The following is a 25,232-nucleotide window of genomic DNA, read 5'->3' on the forward strand; positions in this document are numbered from 1 at the left end:
CCATGTACTTGTGCAGCTTTCTCATTTTTAATGATGAGATTATCTCATAGTATTACTATTTATTGATTTTTTATTATTATTTATTAATTCCAATTTTTCTGTTCTCATACACATTTTCTAATTTTATGATGTATTCTAGTTATATTTATAATGTCATTAATCCCTTCCCTTCTTTTTCTTTAGTTTATTTTGCTCATCTTGTACTAACTTTTGATTTTTTTATTCTTGTTCTTGGTAATTATACCTTTCTTTTAGACATTGGGGTTTTAGGGATAATCTCTATTATTTCCCTACGGTGCACAATGTTAAAATAGCATATTTCCTTTCCATTTTTTTTTTCTTCTTCTATTACCACCCTATTTTTATAAATGATATTGTTTTTCTTAGTCTTTAACTATTTGTTCTAGTCTATTGCTATGCTTGCTTGGGGGCTTAAATTATATTTATGTTGGATTTCTTTTGTCTATCTTTTACATATATCATTTTCTTTCTAAATATTTTTTTCTCATTTCACTTTATTATTTTCATTTCTAGACTCAATGTCCTTTACTGTATTTTCAAAAAAAATCTATTCTCTTTTGTGTTCTTACAATATCAACTTTTTTTTTGTTATGCTTCTTTTTCTTATCTTTTCCTGAGACTGCTAGCTCACGCTTCAATTTCTCCTGTGTTTTGACACCCCTTTCTGGAGTTCTTGAGCTTCTGATCAATGATCTTCTTCAATGAACGCAATCAAACTATTAAGATGTTTAAATGCATGCCAAACTATGTAGACATAGGTTTTTAACTGCTTCATGGCAAATTTTTTTTTTTGTAAATTTTCATTGATTTCTCATCTTTTTTCTCTTCCAATTTTTTCCCCTTTCGGTATGTATTTTGGATGTTGTGTCAGATGATGTTTTTAAATCTACCCTTGAATAAGTTGCATTTCATGGAACAAGATCCCAGTGAGAGATTCCTGTGGAGAGTGAGGGGCCAGTGTAGCCATCCAGGCTTGATCTTGTAAAGGCCTCCATTGTGCTCTGTCAGAGTCAGACAGCTGCCTACAGAAGTGACTCTCCTGACTCCCAGAAACAAACTGACGGTTCTAGAGGGGAGGGGCGTGGGGGGATGTGTTGGCCTGGTGATGGGTATTCAAGAGGGCACGTTCTGCGTGGAGCACTGGGTGTTACACGCAAACAATGAATCATGGAACACTACATCCAAAACTAATGATGGACTGTATGGTGACTAACATACATAACACAATAAAATTAAAAAAAAAAAAGTGACTTTCTTGGTAATTCTTCAGGCCGCCCTGCCTCTTGTGCCCTCTTGAATAAAAGCTATGCCTAGAAGACATCTTCCGATCCTGCTGGCCCAGCAGTTCCTTCCTTCATTATTGCAAAGAATACATATGGCTGCGTTTTGTAGGACAAGCTCTTTGCTTTGAAGAAATCCCTTTTCTACTGGTACATGCTGAGGTCTGCCGCTCTGAGCCATTGTTCACCGTGTTTTACCCTTATATCCTTCTGAATAACTCTGTTCCATCTTAGCTGCATTTGCAAACCTTCCCACAGATTTTTGGGTCCGAAATTTTTTTCTCTTAGCTTTGCTGACTATTTGGCTTTTGGCTATTAAAACATTCCTTCTCTTTTTATACAAATTCTGGGCAAAGAAGTAGATAGTAACACATTTTATCTGTAGCCTCCTTGACTACACATGGATCTTATGGTTAGAAATCTTTTTAAAATTGTGTTTTGATTTATGTAAAATCATCCTCACATTATGCTTGTGATGAAGGATAATTGGAAGGCAGGCAGGCAGGGACAAGGGGCCCCCCTGGGCCGAAGAAGAAACCACCCTTAAAAGGATTTTACATCATCCTCGAAGGAGTTCTCACCCTTTCCCATATGCTAGGTGACAAAAATCTGATTGGATGACTGGCGCAGGGAGGGTTAATCATATTAAAACAGCCCGCCAACAAGGGCATAAAAACCCCTAGATTTAGAAACTCCGGTGGCAACTTCTTCGGGTCTCCTCCCTCCTTGGGAGCTTTGTACTGTCACTTTGCTCTCACTCAATAATTCTTGCTCTGCGGCCCACCACCCTGTCTGGTCTCCCTCTTCATTCTTCAAAGTGGTGTGACCAAGAGCCACAGGCACCGATGGAGAAAAAAATCCTGCAACACTTGGGGCAATATATCTTATAATTTAAAAGTCCATTTTTTTCTCTATTCTGGGATCCTGTTGGGAGAAGTAGAAAGTGACTCATATTGACCAAAACTTCATGGCTCCTCCCTGTATAAGTACGTGCTGATAGAAACTTGACAAACCAAAGTGAACAGTTATAAAAAGATGATATTACTTGCCCTGGGCCACAAAATAATGATCAGATTTTACCAACTATCAACATTATTGACATGAGATTAGAGTAGTCTGTATGACAACCTGAGTCATGCCTTCCTAGGAATGACCTAGGTAAGTGGCTTCAAATTCAGTCTAGATTTTGGCTGAAATACCAACTTCCAGTATCTTTCTAATATTTATGCTTAGAAAAGGCAAATTTCAAATAATTATCTATAATATTAAAGAGAATATTTACTTTTTTTAAAGTGTCTAATAAAGAGAAAGTGAAATGCATCAGTGACTTAGGCTTATGCCAGCATGTATTTTCTAGAACTTACTAAAATGAAGTCTAAATTTACTGGCAGCCAAGAGTAATAACAGAAACACAGATTACATAATAGTAATTACCTGATGAAAGGAGTGTTTTAAAAGAGATTAATTTTCTAGGTACCAAAATGTGAGAGAATTTGCATGTGAGTCCTTAACCAAGGAATATGGGATGAGCATAATAGGCACTATCTTTGACAGAAGTGGATAAATATTAATTTTTTGTTTTTGTTTTTGTTGTTGTTGTTGTTGTGTTTTCATTATGGCAGTTTCATAATTGTGATCTTTGATGAAAGTTGGGGGCCTGCTGTTTAGAATGTGATTCTGTGATCACTTTTGAGCAAGGTTAGCTAATGCGGCCTGTAAGTGTAGCTTTCAAGTGAGTGAGGTTTGACTATTATTTGCTGCATTTTCTAAGATACCAGAGCCTTCAACTGTAAAGTTTGGGCCTATGAATATGACTTTATTAACTGAAAGAAAGATCCTTTCACAGATTGATATAAAAAATGTTCTCAAACTCTTAATCTTTAGCAGTTTATAGGTCCTTGTTATTTTAATGTTGACACATTTAGGTTTCTGAATTAATAATCTCTATTTCCTCCATATGAGTCAACTTCAAAGAAACCTTCCACTTAGGACCCAAGAAACAAAAAACAAAAACCAAAAATTAATATTGAACAAATGTGCTAGTAACTGTGTGAGGGGCTTCACATGTATGAGCTCATTTAATTAGCGCAAGGCCTCGGCCACATCTGTGGGATTGCACCCTGGTGAACATGGGGGAATGTGGGCATCAGAAGCTGGGTAAGATCCCAGGATCGGGACACCAGGAAATGAGGCTCAGGATTCAACTAGGCCTTTCTGTTCCAAATCTGACCTCTTGCCAACATACCAGACCACTCTCAAACAGGTTTCCATATTTTATATACTAGCTAAAGAATAAAAATTAAATATAAGTTTGAGATACATTAAAAATGAAACCTAGAGAAGGACACACTGAAATTTGTTTTAAGGTTATTTCATTAAAGCCAATCAATATATATTCCAAACACTGTACCTTTCCCTCTTTTATTGATAATGAACTTTATCTCTTTTTGGGGGAGTAAGTGAGAAAATAAAGTCTCAAAGCTCCAGTTGTTAAAAATACTAACAATTTCTGCCTTCTTTTAGATTCATTTATAAGGGTAATTGGGCTTATCCAAGGGATAATTTTCATGCCTTTTTTTTTTTTTGACATAGGCATCAGAGTACTGAAAATTAAACAGAAAGGTCCAGCAGGCTTTTCTGTTGGCTTGAAGACTGCTTTATATTTTGGTTTGGTTTGGTTTAAATTGTGGTCTCAAAATGACCACAGAGAACAACAGTGTGCTTTGTTAATTGCTTTTTCTCTTTGTCTTTCTCTTTGGAAAGTAATTATGAAGTACATTGTAAGAAAACTCTATGTCTTCCCATATTAAAGTCTGCAGCAAAATGTGATGGCAGTAAGCTGATGAATCTTATTGATGCAACAGCTTTACTATTTAAGTGGCTTATGATTGGAAACTCGCTGATAAGCATGTGTAAAGACTAAGTGATTTGTATTCATGTTACTAACTGTATCACTATTATGGCTGCATTTGTGATCAAACAATCTACATAGATGACCTTGAATATGGCAATGACTTTGTAACTACAACACAGACACAATCTCTGAAAGAAATAATGGATAAGCTGGATGTCATTAAAGTGTTATAAACTTACGCTTTGCCAAACACATTGTCAAGAGAATGAGAAGACAAGTTATAGACTGAAAGAAAATATGTGTAAAGGAAACATCTGGTCAATGACTGTTATCCAAAATATACAAAAAACTATTCAAACTCATCAATAAGAATTGAAACAACCCATATAGAAAATGGGCCAAAGACCTTAACAGACACCTTACCAAAGATATACAAATGGCAAACAAGCATATAAAGAGATGGTCCACCTCCTATGTCACCAGGAAAATGCAAATAGCATTACACACCTATTAGGAATGGCCAAAATCCAAAACACTGACAACACCAAATGCTGACAAGGATGTGGATCAATAGAAATTCTCACAATTCCTGGTGGGAAAGCAAAGTGATATAGCCACTTTGGAAGGCAGTTTGGGGGTTTCTTATAAAACTAAATGTTCTTTTATCCCACTATCCAGAAATCACACTCCCTGGTATTTAACCATAGAATTTGAAAACTCGTGTCCATCCCAAAAGCCACACGTAGATTTATTGCAGCTTTATTCATAATTGCCAAAACTAGAAGCCACTAAGATGGCTTTCAGTAGGTGAATGGATAAATAAAGTGGTACATTCAGACAAGGGGTTATTATTCAGAACTAAAAGGAAATGAACTGTCTAGCCATGAAAAAACATGGAGGAACCTTGAATACATATTACTGAGCAAAAGAAGCCAATCTGGAAAAGCTACACACTGCATGATTCCAACTATCATTGTGGAAGAGGCAAAGCTATGCAGCCAGTAAAAAGATCAGGGGTTGCCAGGGATGGTGTTGGGGGGAGATGAGTACACAGAGCACAGACTACTTGTAAGGCTGTGAAAATACTCTGTTTGATACTATAATGATGATACATGTCATTACACATTTAACCAAACCCATAGAATGTACAACACACTGAGTAAACCCTAAGATAATCTATGGACTTGGCATGATTATTACATGTGGGTGTGGGTTCATCAATTGTAAAGAATGCACCATTTTGATTCTCTACAAAGTAAAGTCTTTAATTAAAAAATGATAAGGAATAAGACAAAGAATATTCCTCAGATATTGTTGTGTGTTGCTCCAAGGGGAGTAAATGTGGGAGTAATTCTGGGTGCCTGGGTCCTATAGGCAGATATCCTTGGAGTACAAAAATAAAGATATGGTGGTCTACGTTTGGAACATTTAGATGTAATTAATAAGTTATAATGCATTCTGATTCCAGCTAAGAAAGTATTTCAGTACTCTTTTGAATTCAAGAAATCTCATGTCTCAGTAGTTTGTTTTTAGTAGTAAAACAAAATTATGCAATGATACAAAATTTTACATCTTTTAAAGTTACAGTATGGTGACCACTGAATATTATCGCTAAGACACAAATCATTATCTACAAAACACTGACTTAATCACTTAAAACCATCTTGATTGAGGCTTGAGAAGCCACTTAAAGTATTGTGGCACTTAAACACCATCAAAACCATTTATGACCACAGCTGCACTACAATTATGTTTAAAGCATTCCTTGTAATAGAAACAGCAACTCATCAGCAGAGGAGAATGAGAGCAACGGTCTAAACGTGCCAAAAAAACCCATCTGTTAAGCTCATAATTTTATGTGAGACAATTCAGCTGTATGGAATTTAAAAAGTTTTCATTAATATATCCTAATAAACCATAAAATGGATTATACCACAAGTCATATTGATATCTCTTACCGAAATAAACATGAAGCCTTGTCTTTTAATTCAAAATTATATTTAAATGTATCATTTCAGTCTTTTAATAACTAGAAGACAGGTAACAAACAACCTTGGTGTTTTTACTTTTAAACTTCACAATGTTTTAGTTTTATTAATATATTTATTTGTAGTGAAAAACAAGATACCTTAGAAGTGTTGATTAAAGGAAAGTTTCTGAGTGACTACTGACTCAGTCCTCTACTCTATGCTTGTTACATATGAAGGAAAGGTGAATACACTGCAACACAGTGGTTTGTATCACTTGGTTTTCCAATTGTAGACACCAAAATTAAGGGTCAAATTTATTTATTTTTTTGGTGAAAGATATCTTTTGATAAGAGACATCTCTGTTACACAATGAAACTAAAATAAATGGAAATTGAAAAATTTGAAACAAATTATCCATTTAAGCCCCCCCCCCCCATTTTCAGCAGAAGCTGATCATTCTGATGGGTAGATTGTGTTTCTTTCTTCCTGACCTGAATTAAGGAAATAATTTAGGTCATTGACAAATTTAATCACTTTCAACAATTATGGCTTACTTCCATTTTTAAAACTATTATTTTAGAGCAATTTTGGATTTACAACAATTGCGAGGTAGGTACAGAGATTTTCCATATATCCCTTGCCCCCACTCATGCATAGCCTCCCTCATTATCAACATCACTCATGAGAATGGTAATTTTTGTTGTCGTTTACCAAGAATGACCCCATATGGACACATCATAATCACCCAAAGTCCATGGTTTACCTAGAGTTTACTGGTAGATATTCTATGGCTTTGGACAAATGTATAATGACATATGTCCATCGTTATAATATCATACGGAGTAATTTCACTGCCCTAAAAATACCCTGTGCTCTACCTTTTCATTTACTTCAGCCCAAGCCACCCCTGGCAAGCACTGATCTTTTTATTGTCCGCATAGTTTTGTCTTTTCCACAATGATAGTTGGAATCGTGCAGTGTACAGCCTTTCCAGATCGGTTTCCTTCACTCAGTAATATGCATTTGCGGTTCCTCCGTGTTTTCTGATGGCTAAACAGCTCACTTCCTTTTAGTGCTGAATAATACTCCTGTCCCTCCACATCCTCGGCCGCATTTGGCGTTGTCACTCTTTTGGATTCTGGACTTTCTACTAGGTGTGTGGTGGGGTTTATTTCCTTTTAATACTATTTGGAAGTTCTTGTCAAATGAGAACCAATTACTCACTTTCCAATATATTTGTGTATTATGGATACCCTCTAATCACTAGTCAAATCTCTTCTTTTATGAGAATAGAACCAATTTTGAACTTCAGAGCCTCACATTAAACTCTAAACCTGGTAAGAACCACTGACACTATGTCTCCAAAAGTGTTGCCTTTCTGGTAAGTGTATTTTCTTTCTTTCTTTTTTTTTTAAGATTTTATTCATTTATTTGAGAGAGAGAATGAGAGATAGAGAGCACGAGAGGGAAGAGGGTCAGAGGGAGAAGCAGACTCCCCCCTGAGCAGGGAGCTGGATGTGGGACTCGATCCGGGGACTCCAGGATCATGACCTGAGCCGAAGGCAGTCGCTTAACCAACTGAGCCACCCAGGCACCCAGTGTATTTTCAATTATGCGAGAGAAATATTTCTTTTATAAAGAGGATTTGTGATGATTCCAAAGCAGAAAAACAAAAGCTTACGCCATTTGCCAGAGTGATAGGCAGCAATGCTTCTGTGGAGTACAAAGCAAGAGTCAGGGTGTAAGAAAGTCATTCTGTAAATGAAGCCTCCAATGGGCATGCTTCCTCTGAAATCTGAACACTAGTCAGAAGCCAGGGCTTGCAGATTATCCCTTTTTATTAAAATAAATCTAATATTATTTTTAAGGAAACTAGTGTACAGTTATTTAGAACAAGCAGCATCAGGAGTAGAAAGGGCACAGAAGATATTGAAGACAAGTCCAGGGTTTGGAGTCTTGACACTAAGTTCTGTCCTCCTTCCAGAAGGGAATCCTGTAGATACCCTGGATCCTGCCCTTGACTCCAGCCCGAGGGCCTCATGAACATGCCTGACCCAGGCTTCTTCCCGGAACTACTGTGGAGACACACCAGCAGTGTGGATATGCATTGTGAACTGAAAGGTCATTTATCTTGCTGGACCAGAGGGGTGTTTTAGAGCCAGGTACACTGGTGAAAGATAGGGAGAGGCTCTCAGGGGAGAGGAACAGAAGAAAGAAATAGATAAAAAAAAAAAAATCCAGGAGGCCAGAGAGAGGCAGAGACAGAGATAAAGAAACAGAGACAGAGATAGCACATTCCTTTAGTTTCTGATAAGGGTCAGTGTCTTCCTTTCAGTCCATCTGTAGCTTTTGTCCTTGGGTTCCATGAGATACTAGTAAATTCTCCAAGAAGATCCTTTTTTATTTGTTGCACAAGTTTTAGGGCCTTTAAAATCCTTGTAGAGAAAGTATTCCTAAACAAAACAGTATGATTTGTTTATTTTTATGCTGATTTGCACATTTTTCTGTCACAGACAATTCTGTTACTTTGTAAGTTTTGATGTGGGCTTAGTTAATATTCGGGGATCCCAGCTGACACTGAAAGAGCCAAGAAATTGAGAGATTTCTTAAGAGACTGAGAAATAAAATAGTTTCCTACATGTGCCATCAATGATTTATACTTCAAAGTGTTCATGTAGATTGTTTACTTGCTTATTTCTTGTTCTATTCTAAAAAGATTTTGAATAACATTGAGTTACTAGTTATATCTAAATTAAGCTAACAATCATTAATCAGCTGTTAGCATGTGCAAGCACTGGGCTCAATACTGGACATGCAAAAAAGCACAAAGCTTGGTGTTTTAACCTCAGCAATTGACAGTCTAGTTTAGGAGGTAGAATATACACATCAGACACATTCCATTGTGGTAGGCAATTGGCAAAGGAATAGGATAGATAAGGAATTTGGAAAAAGAAGATGTCATTTTCAGCAAAGGTGATCAAGAAAGGTTTTGTTGGTCAAAAACTTACTTCACACAGTAAGTATTTGTTGAGCACTATGAATAATAAGGAGATGTTCTAGATATTAGGTACACCAAAATTAAATAATAAATAACACAGTGTTCCTTATAGCAAAAAGTATCTGAGAAATAAACAATTATAATACAACATTATAAATGCTATCACTAAGGCATTAATATAATATTGCAGGGTTCAAAAGAGAAAGCTACAACTCTGCCTAGAGGAGTTAGGAATTCTTTTAAAGTAGCAGCGGTGATACTTTGGTAAATCAGAAAATGTGTGATGCCTGGATGGCTCAGTCGGTTAAACATCTGCCTTAGGCTCAGGTCATGATCTTAGGGTCTTGGGATCGAGTCCTGCATTGGGCTCCTTGCTCAGCGGGGAGTCTGCTTCTTCCTCTCCCTCTGCTGCTCCCCTGCTTGTGCTCTCTCTCTCTCTCTCTGTGTCAAATAAATAAATAAAATCTTAAAAAAAAAGAAAGTGTGACTATGCCAGCAAAGTGGGTCATAAAAACATAGATCCTCAGTAAAAGAAGATACATTTGTGTGTGTGTGTGTGTGTGTGTGTGTGTGTGTGTGTGTGTGTGTGTGTGTAATGTGGGCAAAACCTTTATTGTGATTCTAAATAGGTTTAGGATTAACTAGTTTGAATAATTTCAGCAGGCTCTGGGGCATAAGGTTGTGCCTAATTATCTGGTATCTGGCCCTGGGGTCATTAGGGTAGGGGATAGTGACCCAGGATTGTAAGCACTTGATAAAGGAGGTAGTTTGGAGGTATGAGCTCTGGATTGGTTGGTTTGCACAGGCGCGCAAGCTTCCTGGCAAAAGTTTGCCATCTCTGGAAATCAGCTAACCTTGGAAGAGGCAGTCCGTCCGGGGTCTGCAAGTCCCCAAGATGTCAAAGCATCAGGAAATTAAAAAAAAAAAAAAATTGAACTCTAATTAATACATAGGGTAATTGATACTGTTTGAAGCAAGGGTCTTCTGGGTTCCTGAAGGGGAATCCCGGAATGGAATAGCCATGAGCAGCGTCATATGGTGGGGAATATTGGTAGCAACATCTTGAGTTTGGTCATGGGGCCGGAAAGAGTTGCTGGCTTCCATTTTCTCATTGTCCTTGATGATGTCTGTTTCCTGGAGCCCTTTAATCCCTGTCTGTTCTTCATCCTTGTTGATTCTATGAATTCTACTGTCTAAGGCACTGTGATTTCTCTGATACATTCCCACACTGCTCCCTCATCCTTCAGTCCCCTTAAAGTGATACCCATTCACTGAAGATCAAAAATGTAGTTTAAACTTCTTATGTGGCCCTAGCTCCATATAGAAAGTGCAGAAACTTATATTTTTTTCTTCTTTTATATAAAAGTACCACCCAACTTACTGCATTTCAGGGAAGGGTCTTGGAGAGCTGTTTATTTTGAAGCTAACAAATGAAAACAAAAATCCCTTTCAGGAATTTTTGCTTAGAGGCAAATTTCTTTCAGGTCTTATAAAACATATTAATTTGGCATCAAGCAGAAAGCTGAATGTACACATTTCCGTCAAGAATTCTCACGGGCTCCTTGTTAGGCTTCGAGGCTTGACACATGCTTTCCTTAACAGAATCTTTCAACCCTGGGTCTTTAATCACTTTGTAGTTTTTGTCACCTGGCAGGTATACTTATTATCTTCTTTTTGCATCTAGAAAACCTGAGACACATGGGTTTCTTCCCTGGAGCTGCATTAGTTTTTAATCTCTAAAAATAGCTAGTATTTATTGGCTACTTTACATTCTTTATGTCTAAAGAAACCAAGAATTGTAGGTTTGTCCGTTGCTTCCAATACCCCAAAGCATGGTTCTTCTTCCCAGTTTCCAAGTAGTGCCATCATAATGAGGTGGTCTCCAAAAATTTAGAAAGGGCTTCTAAAAATTTTTCTCAGGTCCATATTTAGTCCTACTAAATGTACCATGTGTTTAAATGCATTTTGTATTCCCACAGAACTCTCATGTTTTAATATGGTATAAGAGTATGGATTTCAATCCCAAAGAAATGTGTTCTGTTAATTATTATAGTACATCTTTGATGATTATTTAAATATTTCCTCTTCCCTTAATTTTGAGAATATTCCTCAAAAATGTTTTCACTTTTTCTCTTTATATAGTAGATTCCTCATCCATCCAAGTTCTGAAAGAGCATCTAAGGCTGTGAGGAGAAGGTGTTAAGGATGGACTGTGAGGGGGCGCCTGGGTGGCTCAGTCGATAAGTGTCTGCCTTCGGCTCAGGTCATGATCCCAGGGTCTTGGGATTGAGCCCCGCATCGGGCTCCTTGCTTGGCAGGAAGCCTGCTTCTCCCTCTCCCACTCCCCCTGCTTGTGTTCCTGCTTTTGCTCTCTGTCTCTCTGTCAAATAAATAAATAAAATCTTAAAAAAAAAAAAGGATGGACTGTGAGAATAAGGGCATTTTAATAGGATGTAACAGCTGGAGAGCAGGTGCATTTATAAGGGAGTGTGTTTCTAATGAGCTTTGCCTCCTCAGCACCCAGCTGCTTCCCTTGGACTGTAACTGAAGAGTAAGAAAGAACAGAAGAGTAAGAAAGTTCTGGTGCTAGCGTCCATCCTCTGTCCTTTTTTTCCCTTTCAAATCTCTTGGACTGTGACCAGATGCCACTCTTGGTGAGCAGCAAACTCTGGTTAAGTGGCCCTCCACCAATTCGCCCAAGGGCTGTGGCCGTCCCAGCTCTACCAGTGAATGCTAATCCCATGCAATGGATCTGTGGCAGCTCCTTGTGCAACTAACCTGAGACTCAAAAATAGAGTAAATCCTAATTATTGGTACGTAAGAGATAAAAAAACTGGAAAAATTTATGAGATTAAGTATAATCTATAATAAATCCTTGATTTTCTAGGAAAAAGCAATTACCAACATTGATTAAAGAGAGATAGTGTTATTGTAGATGACATGAATGTCTACCTCAAAAAGCTAGGAGAATCTGCTGAAAAACTCTTCCAATTAATAAGAGGGTTAAGTAATATAAGGTCAACATAAATGATAAATGACTCCCATATGTCTGTAACAATCACTTAAAAATAAGTAGTGAGGAGCCAATTGGCTATTAACCTAGAAAATTAGCTTACATTATCATTCATCTGCACATACACAAAAATGCTAACTATTCCAATTAGATAAATAAATTATATGAAATTATAAAAGAATCAAGAAAATATAGAAAAATATCTCATTAAAATCACAGTGGCAATGCTTCCCAGTATATTTGTAACCAGGAGAAAAGCATGGGGGAGATAATGACAATTATTCTATTCTTTGCTTAGGGCAGATTGCAATTTCCCCAGCTTCAATCCTGACCCTTGATAGATGGATCAAAATGAAAAACTGAAAAAAAAAAAAAAAACTGACCTTAAGGCTAAATTGCATAAAGTGAGTAAAATATGGAATTTTATCTGGGACTTTCACCATCTTTCTCATTCAAGCAGCAACATTTTGCCAACTGTAACATACAAATGGTAGGTTCTAGAGAAAGTTCTATTTAGGTATTTTCTTGGCTACCTGGTATTAGAAATTTATTTACCAGGAGAGACCAGGGGGTAAAAATATTTTCAAAATTTTAGTTTGCCTTTTGAACAACCTCAAATACAATTTCATCAACATAGATTTGGCCAAATGAAATTCCAGTCTGAAAAGGGCAATTAAGATTACAGTAACTTGTCTTCCTTTGAGAATTAAGGTCTATTGTTTTTGACCAAAAGTGGGAACACAAAGTAAGTTTCCAATTCAGCCATGTAATTTTAGAATTCTTTTATTTGTTTATTTTTCCATTGGTCTCTAGTCATCACAAATATAGCCTTCTTTTTCAAATTGAATTTTCTGAAGTATAGTAAAATAATTTTGCCTCAAGGTGGAGCTCTTATATTTTCAGAAGTGAAAGGACTTGCAGGACTTTTGCCTTCTGCTAGAATTTTGTTATAATCCTGAAGAAGTTTCTGCAATTTTTAATAAGAAATGACAGAAGATTACCATTTATCTTCCTCTTCTTGTTCTCTCTTATTCTAGAAGACAGTGATTAATGTTAAAGTTACAGTATACACCGACCCATAGGAGTCAGTCTGTCACTTTATTATCCTTTTAAACTGGCACAGGTTCTCAGAATATTTGGCAGGGAGCATTTTTTGGTGCAGCAGATTGCACAAAGAGTATACAAACATGTATATAAAGTTGTTGAAGCCACAACTTGCCCTTATTGGACCTTGTAAATACATGATATGTTATAAATGGAATTTTGCATGTGCATTCTCTGTTGGCCTAATTAGGGCTATTTTAGACAGTTATTGCAAATTCCCAAATCAATGTGATCCTGGATATGTTGAATCCTGATGTCATAGTTCTGTTTATTTGTTTTTTTGGACTAAATAGAATGAGTCTTATCAGTAAATATCAATAGCTGATGTTAAAAAAATAAGTCAACAGAATGAAACTAAGCGTGATAAAGCTTAATTCATCATGTATTTTTAAAAAGCAAACCATAATAATTCTGGTAACAAAGAAAGTCTTTGAGGGGTTTTCATATTCTTAATATACATTCATTTTGAACTATTGAATATAAAATACAATTTCTAGCCAAAAGGTATAAATATCACACAATATGTTTCTTTACCACAATATTTTCTGACTATTCTTAGTGGATAGAGAAGTTTCATTGAGCAACTTTTAGGTGCTTTTACTTTAAAGAATATTTTTTAATGAAGATTACAAGGTTTCTTACTCATCCTCCCCCCCCCTTTTTTTTTGATAAAGAAAAATGTCTTTTGTAAGGATTTTGTAAACCATAAAGTGCTACATATGAAATCACCATTACACTGCAGTAGAAATTATGCATTCTGCAGCTTGGTTGGGGAAGCCATAAAGATAATATGTCTAATGTATTGTCATAACACACCAAATGATGGAAGAATTTGAACATTCTGTGCATAATAAAGTGACATTTGTTGAAGACAGCATTTTATTGAAAACAAGAGTTCTTAGGTGCTATGTGACATCATGAAACTCCAATATACATAAAATGTTCATGTTTTAAAAGAAAAACAGCTAGATATCAGATGTGGTTTCCTGATGCCCTGATCCTAAAGTTTCTCAATATGTCCTGGGTGGACCATGAATTCTAGGAATCTGGAAAAAGATGGAGTAGAGCAAGACAAAGAGGAGGACCAGAGCTTCTCATTTTTTTTCACACCTGCCTGATGCTGGTCCTTTCCCAGAAGATCCAAATAAAACATGTTTGTTTCAAAATAGCATCAAGATGTAACCTGACATACTCCTTACCCTTATATCATACTTTTATTCTATTTTGATTGCTAAATGAATGTTTTTAAAAATAAAACTGGATTTCAATAACTATTTCCCTAATGATATCATTCTAGGTTTAGCTGGGTTGAGTTCCCTTCAAATATCTAAATCAAACTATAGAATTACTATAGTCCAAAACATTGCACTACCACTTACCTCAAGTTTGCTGAATAATATGAACATGTAATAATATAATAATGATGTCTGCGGTATTTCTATTACAAGTTTCATTGTCAAACCAGAAATCCCACCAAATTCCCTGCCTAAGTCTGAAGAAGCCTTTGGTTTCAAGGAAAATGAAAAGTCTACTGTCAAGATTCCACAGAACCTGAAATCTCATACTGATGCAATGAACTTATAGTTTAAAAGAACATCCTGCTATTTAGTTTTCTATAAAATAGAATAGATGCTCTTTTAAAATCTAATAGAGCTAATACAGCTTTCCTATTCCAAACCAAATTATTCCAAGTTTGTATGTTTATATTCTTTGTTATATTCTGTAGCAGCACGTTCAATAGAACTTTCTTTTTTTTCAAATTTTTTTAAAGATTGTATTTATTTATTTGGCAGAGAGTGAGCGAGCGAGTGAGAGAGAGAGAGAGAGAGCACAAGCAGGGGGAGTGACAGGCAGAAGGAGAGGGAGAAGCAGGCTCCCACTGAGCAAGGACCCTGACGTGGGGCACGATCCCAGGACCCTGGGATCATGACTTGAGCCAAAGGCAGTAGCTTAACTGACTGAGCCACCCAGACGCCCCTCAATAGAACTTTCTTAAATGATGGAAATATTTCTGTGCTGTCCCCAAATTAAGTGATTAGCTATAAGTGGCTATTGATCACTTGAGTGTGACCAGTGTGCCTTAAGGAACAAAATTTTAATTTAATTAAATTGTAATTTTTTTAACAAATTGAAACAGTAACATGTGACTAGTTCCTTTCATAATGAATAATGCGATTCTAAAAACTGTATTAGGGTCCTTAAATGCCCACTCTCCCCAAATCTACTCTTTCCCCTATTCAAAACAACACACTCTAAAAACATGGCTCTCTTGAGATAGCACACCTTAGATCTTGTGGTTTTAACTAAAGCTCACGTTTTCAGGAACATAACCTGAACATTATTCAAATAAATAATATATTTGAAAATGACAGTTCTAAGAAAATAGTGTTAGCTAGCACTCTCTTCTATATAGCAAATTCCTCGCTGATCCCAGATTTAAAAGCTGATTTATTTCACACACAAAAAATGAGTACATTTCTTTTCCTTCCTTCCAGATGTAAAGACTCATCCAAATCCCCAGTCAATCAATGGGTTTATATTTTAAATGGCTTCTGGTTGAATTACTTATCCTTTTAACTATCTACAGGTGCCCATGAAACAACCTTTTAACCCATAAGTAAACTAAAAACATGTTCTTCTAGGAATTCCCAAGAGCAGTAGCTTTTTTGGGGATCGTTCCTCAGGGGTTCTTAATCAGGTAGGGACCTGCCAAGGTGATATTACATGTGAACATGTTCCAGAAAAGTAGTGATTATGGCTGATGAAAACAAACACTCTGGGAACATTCTCTCTTGTCAAAATTAAGTAAGAAAAATTTGGTATCTTATTGTTCATTCATTTTAACTCAGATATAAACTTTTAGAAAAGCTAATACGGGAAGTTTCTATAAGAAAGTTGAAAAAAATCATGCTGGTTGTTTTATTGAAAAAAAATTAAGGACTTTAATTTAGACCTATATCTATTAACTTCTTCTGAGGCACTACTACTAATTAGCCAATGATTTGCTAATTGATCTAAGCCCATAGCTTTTCAATAATATTTTAAAGCTAAAAATTACATATTTCATTATTTCAGATATAATAATGACAGTGATGATTTATTGATCATATTTGTATGCTGGAGTAAATACTAAGAGCATTATTCTAAGTGTTTTATACATACTAACATTTAACATCACAATGATACTAACAGGTGTGTATGATAACATGAGCCCATTTTACAGATGAGGGAGCTGAGGTACAGAGAATTTAAGTTGCTTATCAACAGCCACACAGTGACAGCGGCAGTTATCAAAGTCAGGAAGATGGCTTAAGTCTGGGCTTGAACTCTGGTTCAACAATTGCCACTCTTTTAATACAGTTTTTCAAACTGTTATGTGCATATAAATTGCATTTTAAGATGCAGGTTCTATTTCTGTAGGTCGGAAATGGGGCTTCAGATTCTGTATTTTTATTGAGTTCACAGATTTTGTCAATACTGCTGTTCAGTGGATCACACTTTGAGTAGCAAAGTCTTAAACTATTCAGGTTAACATAAATGAGAAAACTATTAAAAACTTGGAATTTGTTTTGCTCTGCTTTTCTTTAGATCCCAAAATGTTCTCAATCTATATCTCATTTACACTTTTAAAGCAGAGGTCCTTATGATTTTTCTGCAAAGGACCAGATACAAACTATTTTCAGGTTTACAGATCATACCATTTCTATGGCCCAACTACTCAGTTCTGTCATTGTTGAGTAAAATATGTAAATAAGTGGGACTGGTTATATTCCAATTACAATTTTACAAAAATAGGTGGCAGCTGGAATTGATCCACTGGCCATAGTGTGTTGATATCTGTTATAAAGCACCAAGGTAAATAAGAGAAAACTTGTTTAAATTTGCATTTTGAATATAGAGTTCTCAAGACATAAAATCAAAAAAACAAAAACCCAATCTACTTGTTTGCCACAGGTCATTTGGTTAGCTTATTCTTCAGAACCAGTTTAAATCCCACTTTTTCAATGAAATCTCTTTAACTAGTACTTAATATTAAAATATATTTAGTTGCATGTGTCCTTTTGTCCAAAATGAATAAGAGAATATCTTAAAATGTAGTAGATAAAAATTTAAAATTTAAAATTAAAGTAAAAAAAATTCTGTTAACCAACTGTCTGTCATACACACATTTAAATTAGCCATGAAATCTGGACAGGATTTTTGACAGGTGGGATGAAGAAATACAAAAGTGGAGTCAACAGACCAAAAGAAATGTATATATGTTAAAACTTAAAAAACTTCTAGTTTCCTGTCTGGCATATAAGGAGTTTAGAAGTCTTTACTTTGTCCTAGAAATAAGTAAAGAGCTGAACAAACTGAAAAATCAATAACCCTTCTTGCTCTGTCAGAAAATTTAGGTCATAGGGCAATCCAACTGCCCCCAAAACTAGAGAGATAGACAGTATAGGAAGCAAAAGAAATGATAAGAGTAAAATTTATAGCATTGAATGAATATATTAGATAAAAAGAAAAATCTAAAATCCATAATCGAAGTTTCCACTTTTAGAAATAAGAAAAAGAAGAGGATATAAAATCCAAAATAATCAAAAGTAAAAAGAAATAACAAAAATTAGAGTAGAATTAAAATATAAAACCAATAAAGAAAATCGATAAAACCAAAAGGTGATTCTTTGAAAAAATCAATAAAAGCATCAGCTTTTTGCCAGGCTAGCAAAGAAAAAAGAGAGAAGACACAAATTGCTAATATTAGAAATGAAAGGAGAGACATCACTACAGATCCCATTGATTTAAAAGGTTAATAAAATAATTTTATGAATAAGTCTATACCCATAAGTTTGATAAACTGGATAAATGGACCAATTCCATTGGACACAAACTGCCAAGGACACAAACTGCCAAAAATCGCACAAGGGCTAGGGCTAGTTCTATTTTTATTAAAGAAATTGAATCAATAATTAATAATCTTCCAAAACATAAAGCACTGGGCCAGATGAGCTTCCTGGTGAATTCTATCAAACATTAAGGAAGAAATCATACCAGTTCTCTGCAATCTTTCCCAGAGGGTAGGATATATCCTAAGTCATTCTGAGGTAAACATTACCCTGACACTGAATCCAGACAAAGACATTAAAAGAAAAGAAAACTATAGATCAATGTCTTTCATGAATGAGATGCAAAAATCCTCAACAAAATATTAACAAATTGAATCCAACAATGTATAAAAAGAGTTACACACCATAACCAAGTAGGACGCATCCCAGATCTGTAAGCCTGGGTCAGTATTCAAAAATCAAGTCATGGAATATATCACATATATGAGCTAAAGAAGAAAAAAACATGATTATATCAATAGATGCAGAAAAACATTTGACAAAATCCAACATACATTTATGATAAAAAATCTCAACAAAATAGGAATGTAAGGGAATTTACTCAATTCAGTAAAGAAAATCCATAAAAACCTGCAAATAACATTATGCTTAATGGTGAGAAACTTAAAGCTTTCCTCCTAAGAATAAGATCAAAACAAGAGTGTCCCTTCTCACCACGACTTTTCTTTCTTTTTTTTTTTTAAGATTTTATTTATTTATTTGACAGAGAGAGTGCAGCAGAGGGAGAGAGAGAAGTAGACTCTGTGCTAAGCAGGGAGACCAATGTGGGACTCGATCTCAAGACCCTGGGATCATGACCTGAGCTGAAGGAAGACAGTTAACTGACTGAGCCACCCTGGGACCCTCACCACCACTTTTCGACATCATACTAGAAGTCCTAGACAATGCATTAAGACAAGAAAAGGAAATAAATGGTATCCAGATTAGGAAGGGAGAAATAAATCTGTCTGTTTGCAAATAATATGGTCTTCTAAGTAGAAAATCTAAAAGAACTGAAATAAAAGCTTCTGGAACTAAGCAATTATAGCAAGGTTGCAGAATTCAAGGTTAATATACAAAAGCTAATGTTTTCCTATATACCATTAATGACCAAGTGAAGTTTAATATTAAAATTACAATGCCATTTACATTGGTACCCCCCCATTAAAAACTTAGGTAAAAGAGTAATGAAATATGTACAAGATCTATATGAGGAAAACTACAAATCTCTGATGAAAGATATCAAAGAATTAAATAAATGGAGAGATACTGCATTGCCTATTCATGGACAGGAAAACTCAATTTTGTCAAGATGTCAGCTCTTTCTAACTTGATTATAGATTCAACCAAGTCCCAATCAAAATCTCAACAAGGTTTTTATGCATATTGATAAAATGATTCTAAAGTTTACAAGTAGCAGCAAAAAGATCCAGAAAAGCCAATTCATTATTGAGTCAGAAGAATGACACTACCATAGACTGCAAGACTTACCATAAAGCTACAGTAATCAAGACAGTGTGGTATTAGCTAAAGGGCAGAGAAATAGATCAATGGAAAAGAAAAGAGAGCCCAGAAATAGACCCATATTCAACTGATCTCTGACAAAGCAAAGGAAAGTATATGGAACAAAGATAGTCTCTGCAACATATATGCTGGAACAACTGGACACACATGCGCACACACACACACATACACACACACACACACCCCAAATCTAGACACAGATGTTACACATTTCACAAAAATTAACTCCAAATGGGTCATTGACCTAAATGCAAAATGCAAAACAATGAATCTCCCAGAGGATAACAGGAGAAAACCTAGATGACCCTGAGTATGGCAATGCCCTGTTAGATAAAATACCAAAGGCAAAATCTGTCAAAGAAATAAATTAATTTCATTAAAATTAAAAACTACTCTACTGAAGATAATATCAAAAGAAAAAGAAGACAAGACACAGACCAGAAGAAAATACTTACAAAGACACATTTGATTGAGGACTATTACCCAAAATATACAAAGAACTCTTAAAACTCATCATTAAGAAAACAAACAGCCTGATTAAAAAGTGGGCAAAAGACCTGAACAAGAAGATATATAGATGACAAGTAAGCATATGAAGAGATAATCCACACATATGGTATTAGGGAATTATAAGTTAAAACTATGACTACACACCTCTTAGAATAGCTAAAATCCAAAACACTGACAATATCAAGTGCTCATGAGGACGTGGAGCAATAGAAACTCTCATTCATTTTGCTCTTGGGATTGCAAAACCATATAGCCACTTTGGAAGACAGTTGGATAGTTTCTTACAAAAATAAACATACTCTTACCATACGATCCAGCAATCATGCTCTGTGGTATTGACTCAAAGGAGTTGGAAAGTTATATTCACACAAAAACTTGCACATAGACATTTATAGCCACTTTATTCATAACTGCCAAAACTTGGAAACCATCATGATGTCCTTCAGCAGGTGAATGGGTAAATAAACTATGGTATATGCAGGCAATGGAATATTACTTAGTGCTAAAAAGAAATGAGCTAAAGAAATGAGCTATAAAGCTATGAGAGAAATCAAGAAAGCTTAAATGAGTATTACTAAATAAAATAAGTCAATCTGAAAGGTGACATATTGTATGATTTCAAATCTGTGTCATTCTGGAAAAGGCAAAAGCCTAGAGACAGTAAAAAGATCAGTGGTTACCAGGAGTTGGGTGGGAGGGAAGAATGAATAGATGGAGCACAGAGGATTTTTAGGGCTGTGAAACTATGCTGTACAATACCACAATGATGGATGGACATATCATTATACATGATGCAAACTCATAATGCCCAACACCAAGAGCCCGAATATAAACGAAGGACTTTGAAAGATAATGATATGTCAATGTAGATTAATCAATTGTAACAAAGGTACAAATTACAATTTTGCAAAATGTTACCATTAGGGGAAAGTGGATAAAGTATATACAGAAATCTCTTCATGTGGATCTACAACTATTTGAATAAAATATTTAATTTAAAAAGTTAGATAAGCTACTGAATAAAGAGACATCCTGCTGTAGGGTTTTACACTAACAATACAATGATGAATAAAGTGTCCTAGAAACACTGAAGTTGTCTGTGCTTCTTGACTGCTCACTGCTTAACAGTGGTAAGGAGAAGAAAAACAGGGGCGCCTAGGTGGCTCAGCTGGTTGGGTGTCTGCCTTCAGCTCAGGTCATGATCTCAGGGTCTTGGGACCCCTCATCGGGCTCCCTGCTCAGCAGAGAGTCTGTTTCTCCCTCTCCTCCCCGCTCGTGCTCTCTCTTGCTATCTCTGTCTCTCTCTCTCAGATAAATAAATAAAATCTTAAAAAACTAAGGAGAAGAAAAACAGAAATGATTAGATTTGAAAATTGGATAACAGAGAGAATCATAGAAACTCAAGCAGAAATAAGAAACCCAGGAATAGAAACGGTGCTTGATATTTTACATTTAAGTTTCTAGCAGGTCGTCTAATTGAAGGTGATTTTAAAAATGATGGAACACCTATTTAAAGGCTCAGGAAAGAGATTACGATGACAGATATAGATTTCAAAGTTATAGGGGCATGGAGAAAATCAAAAGCCTGGCAATAGTTGAGATCTTTGGACAAAAGACTAAAAGGAGAAGAGACAATTGTCTTGTGATCAAAACTTAGAGTAACACATATATTTAGTGCTTAGGAAAGGTATCTGGTGAAGAAAACAAACAAACAAAAAAAGCAGTTAGGAAGGTAGAACATTTAACTAGAAAGAGAGTAAGGGGTCAAATAGTAACAAATGCTAACCTAAATTTTGTATTATTCAATCTGAGGAAGTTCTGAAATTTTGACATTGTTGACATCCTGTAACAAAACAACCTCAATTTAAATTTTAGATAATGTTGAGGAAAGGAAAATGGTAAATCTGGTCCTAAGAAGTTTGGGAGACAAGATAGCAAACTAGCATACAATGCTGACTTTTTGTGCTTAGAATTTTGAAAGAAGTAATAGAAGGATGGTAAATCCCAAAGGTGTGCTCACTAATGTAAACATTATGAAAATCACTTCAGGAGACAATGGTGACTGAATGTTGGCCATTTATGTGTAGGAAATGAGATCAGGAAACGAGTTGGTTGATTGAAAACTTCCTTGATGGATTTGTTTATTTCTTTGACTCCATTAAAATGAGAAATTTCTGTTTAAGAATGCTACAAAGTTTAAGGATTAATGTTAGACTGGATAAATATGGTTAAATATCTAAAGCCAACATGGGGCTGATATACATACTGTACATGGAACTTCAAATTGACAAGAAAAAGGTATAAGGTCCAATAGAAGAAAAAGACAAAAATTTTGAATAGACAATTAGAGAAGAAAAATCTGAAAGACTAATGTACATATAGGTGCCCAGTCTCACTAATAGCCAGAAAAAAGTAAATTCAAATAAAGAATTACCTGTTAACTTACTACTGGTAACAATTAGAAAGCTGGATATTAGAAAATGTGATAACATGATAAAAAAGGACCCTCCAGCAATGCTGAAATATCTGCAGATGTAGTCACTTCAGAAAGCAGTAAGATTGCTCTCATATCTCCTGTGATTCAGCAATTCCGCACTGGGATTATGCTTGCCAGAGAACATAGCTCAGGTTCACACAGTGACCTCTAGGCAGATGGTCACAGCAGTTTGTGTATTGTAGCAAGACAATGTAAACAACATGGGGTTTCCCCTCTTTATATAAAATACAATGTACGCATAAGAAGGAATTCCATGCAGAAGAGTAACTGATTTGATTTCTATACTTATTCAAGTTGTATTAGATAGATCAATACATAGACGGATGCCAAAAATGTAACATTGGGTTAAAAAAAAGGCAAGCAAGATAAAAAGATTACTAATTCTAAACTATGTAAACCTTAAATACATAAATATATACAAAATAGTGCATTTTTCAAGGTTTTCTTATATGTATTTTAAAAACGGAAATAAGAAATTTGCATTTAAAGAACATACTTTGCACAAGAAAATGTACCAAAAATTAAATAAAAGAAAGGATTTGTCAATATTGATGATAATTTTATGCCTGAACTTCAATTCTGGGCATATAAGATTTTTTTTTTAGATTTTATTTATTTATGGGCGCCTGGGTGGCTCCGTTGGTTAAGCAACTGCCTTCGGCTCAGGTCATGATGCTGGAGTCCCGGGATCGAGTCCCACATCGGACTCCCTGCTAAGCAGGGAGTCTGCTTCTCCCTCTGAGCCTCCCCCTTTCATGTGCTCTCTCTCTCTCTCTCTCATTCTCGCTCTCTCAAATAAATAAATAAAATCTTTAAAAAAAAAGATTTTATTTATTTATTTATTTGAGAGAGAGCCCACAATCAGGCAGAGCGGCAGGCAGAGGGAGAGGGAGAAGCAGGCTTCCCGCTGAGCAAGGAGCCCGATGCGGGACTCCATCCCAGGACCCTGGGATCATGACCTGAGCCAAAGGCAGATGCCTAACTACTGAGCCACCCAGGTGCCCCTGGGCACATAAGATTCTTAAAAGCAAAAGGAAACAAATAAGCAAGTGGTTTTGTAGGAAATGGTGGCAGGCTTAGTGGTAGCAGAGTTAAATCAACATAGTAACTCAGGAGAGACCTGAAGTTGCTGTTAAATCAGAAGGAAGAAACAAGGAAAAAAGAAGAGTTGGTGATGTGCAAAGAAGAAAAGATGTTTATTTGGGAGCTTTATTCTCGAGAAAGGCAAGACAAAGCAGGGTTTAGGGTGTAGGTGAAATGGATATGCTTGGTGAGGAGAAAAGGTCCTATATTCCCCTGCAGGAGCCGAGGAAGAAAGAAAAAGTGGAGATATTGAGATATTTTAAGGCAGAAAGAAGGTAAGTAGGAGCAGCTCCCTTTCTCTTCTTAATGATTTCCCTGAGTTTCTCTTTCAATTTAGCATGGAAATGCACAGTCTTGTCTCACTTTTTAAGTCATCACATGGGTATTACTCTTGGATCTTTAAGTATATTGACAACTTATACTTTCTCATAAGCTATGGAAAATTAAATTTTAAATCAAGCAGGAAACTTACAAAGCATTGCATGATAATAATTAGCATGTATTATACCTATATTATGTACTAAGCACTGTTTTAAAGGTTTTTACATGTATTCTCTAGACAAATCTCCCCCATCCCTTCTCCTCCTCCTTCTTCTTTTTAACAGATGGCTAAATGAATATCTAAAGAGTCTAAATGGAAGGAAATCACACAGTAGCTATTGATAGTGTTAGAGATAATATTCCAGATGTCTCAACTTCCAGGTCTGAGCCTGCTCTTTATCAGGTTAAAGTCTGCCCTAGATCAGCACCTTCTTTGTTTTTTTTTTTTTTTTGTAATTTTATGGTTTTATTAACCCCAATACAATGGGCACATAAGCTGTCTGCCTGTTCACTTTCTTCCCTGCACAGCCTGGCATTGAGATTGGTGACTCTGAAGGCCAGTGGGACCGCTCTTTCCACAATGGCTTTGTGGTTCTTACAGGAGATATTGTGAGCAATCTCTGAACAGTAAGATCTGTTGCACATCAGGAACACTTCAAACTCCGTGACATTGTGGACTAGGAACTTCCAGAAGCCAGGGGGCAACAGGTGCTTTGTTTCCTTGTTGCTCCCATGACCAAAGCTGGGCATCAAGATCTGGCTTTTGAATCTTCTGTGCACCCTATTGTCAATGCTTCTGGGTTTTTGCCAGTTGTGCTTAATTTTGATGCATTGGTCTGACTGGTGCCAGATGAACTTTTTGGTACTCTTTTTAAAGATCTTGGGCTTCACCAGAGGTCTGAGGGCCGCCATGAGTCTCAGTAGGAGATGGCTGCACCTTTGTAGGCAGCACCGAGGAAGAGAGGGCTAGATCAGTGCCTTCTAATGCTGGGTGATAAGTAAGCCAAATTCTTGTGGCATGTGGCCTCATTTTTAAGGTCTCCAGCCCCCAGACCTTGTCACAGTTTCTACCTTAGTTTCTTCTTTTTCATTTTTTAAAGCTTCAGTCATAGAGAGAAGAATAATGCAGCCAATACTTGTCTTGCTGAGTTTTTATGAGCTTCTGTGCAGAGGACAGCATGCCAGA

The 25,232-nt window shown here is 36.0% G+C and overlaps 1 protein-coding gene across 1 annotated transcript; it reads right to left on the bottom strand.

The window, feature by feature from the left end:
• Window positions 1-24,445: 24,445 nt before the first annotated feature.
• LOC113925464 (60S ribosomal protein L32-like) lies at window positions 24,446-24,958 on the bottom strand. Its single transcript, XM_035726345.1, has one exon. It carries the CDS (start codon window positions 24,956-24,958, stop codon window positions 24,446-24,448), a length of 513 nt encoding a protein of 170 aa, XP_035582238.1.
• Between the last annotated feature and the right edge of the window lie 274 nt (window positions 24,959-25,232).

This window comes from Zalophus californianus, chromosome 2 (assembly GCF_009762305.2).
Source record: "Zalophus californianus isolate mZalCal1 chromosome 2, mZalCal1.pri.v2, whole genome shotgun sequence".
Lineage (NCBI taxonomy): Eukaryota > Metazoa > Chordata > Mammalia > Carnivora > Otariidae > Zalophus > Zalophus californianus.

Bases quoted from the DNA above. Each gene is read 5' to 3' on its own strand.
- LOC113925464 (XM_035726345.1), bottom strand. From the start codon at position 24,958: ATGGCGGCCCTCAGACCTCTGGTGAAGCCCAAGATCTTTAAAAAGAGT.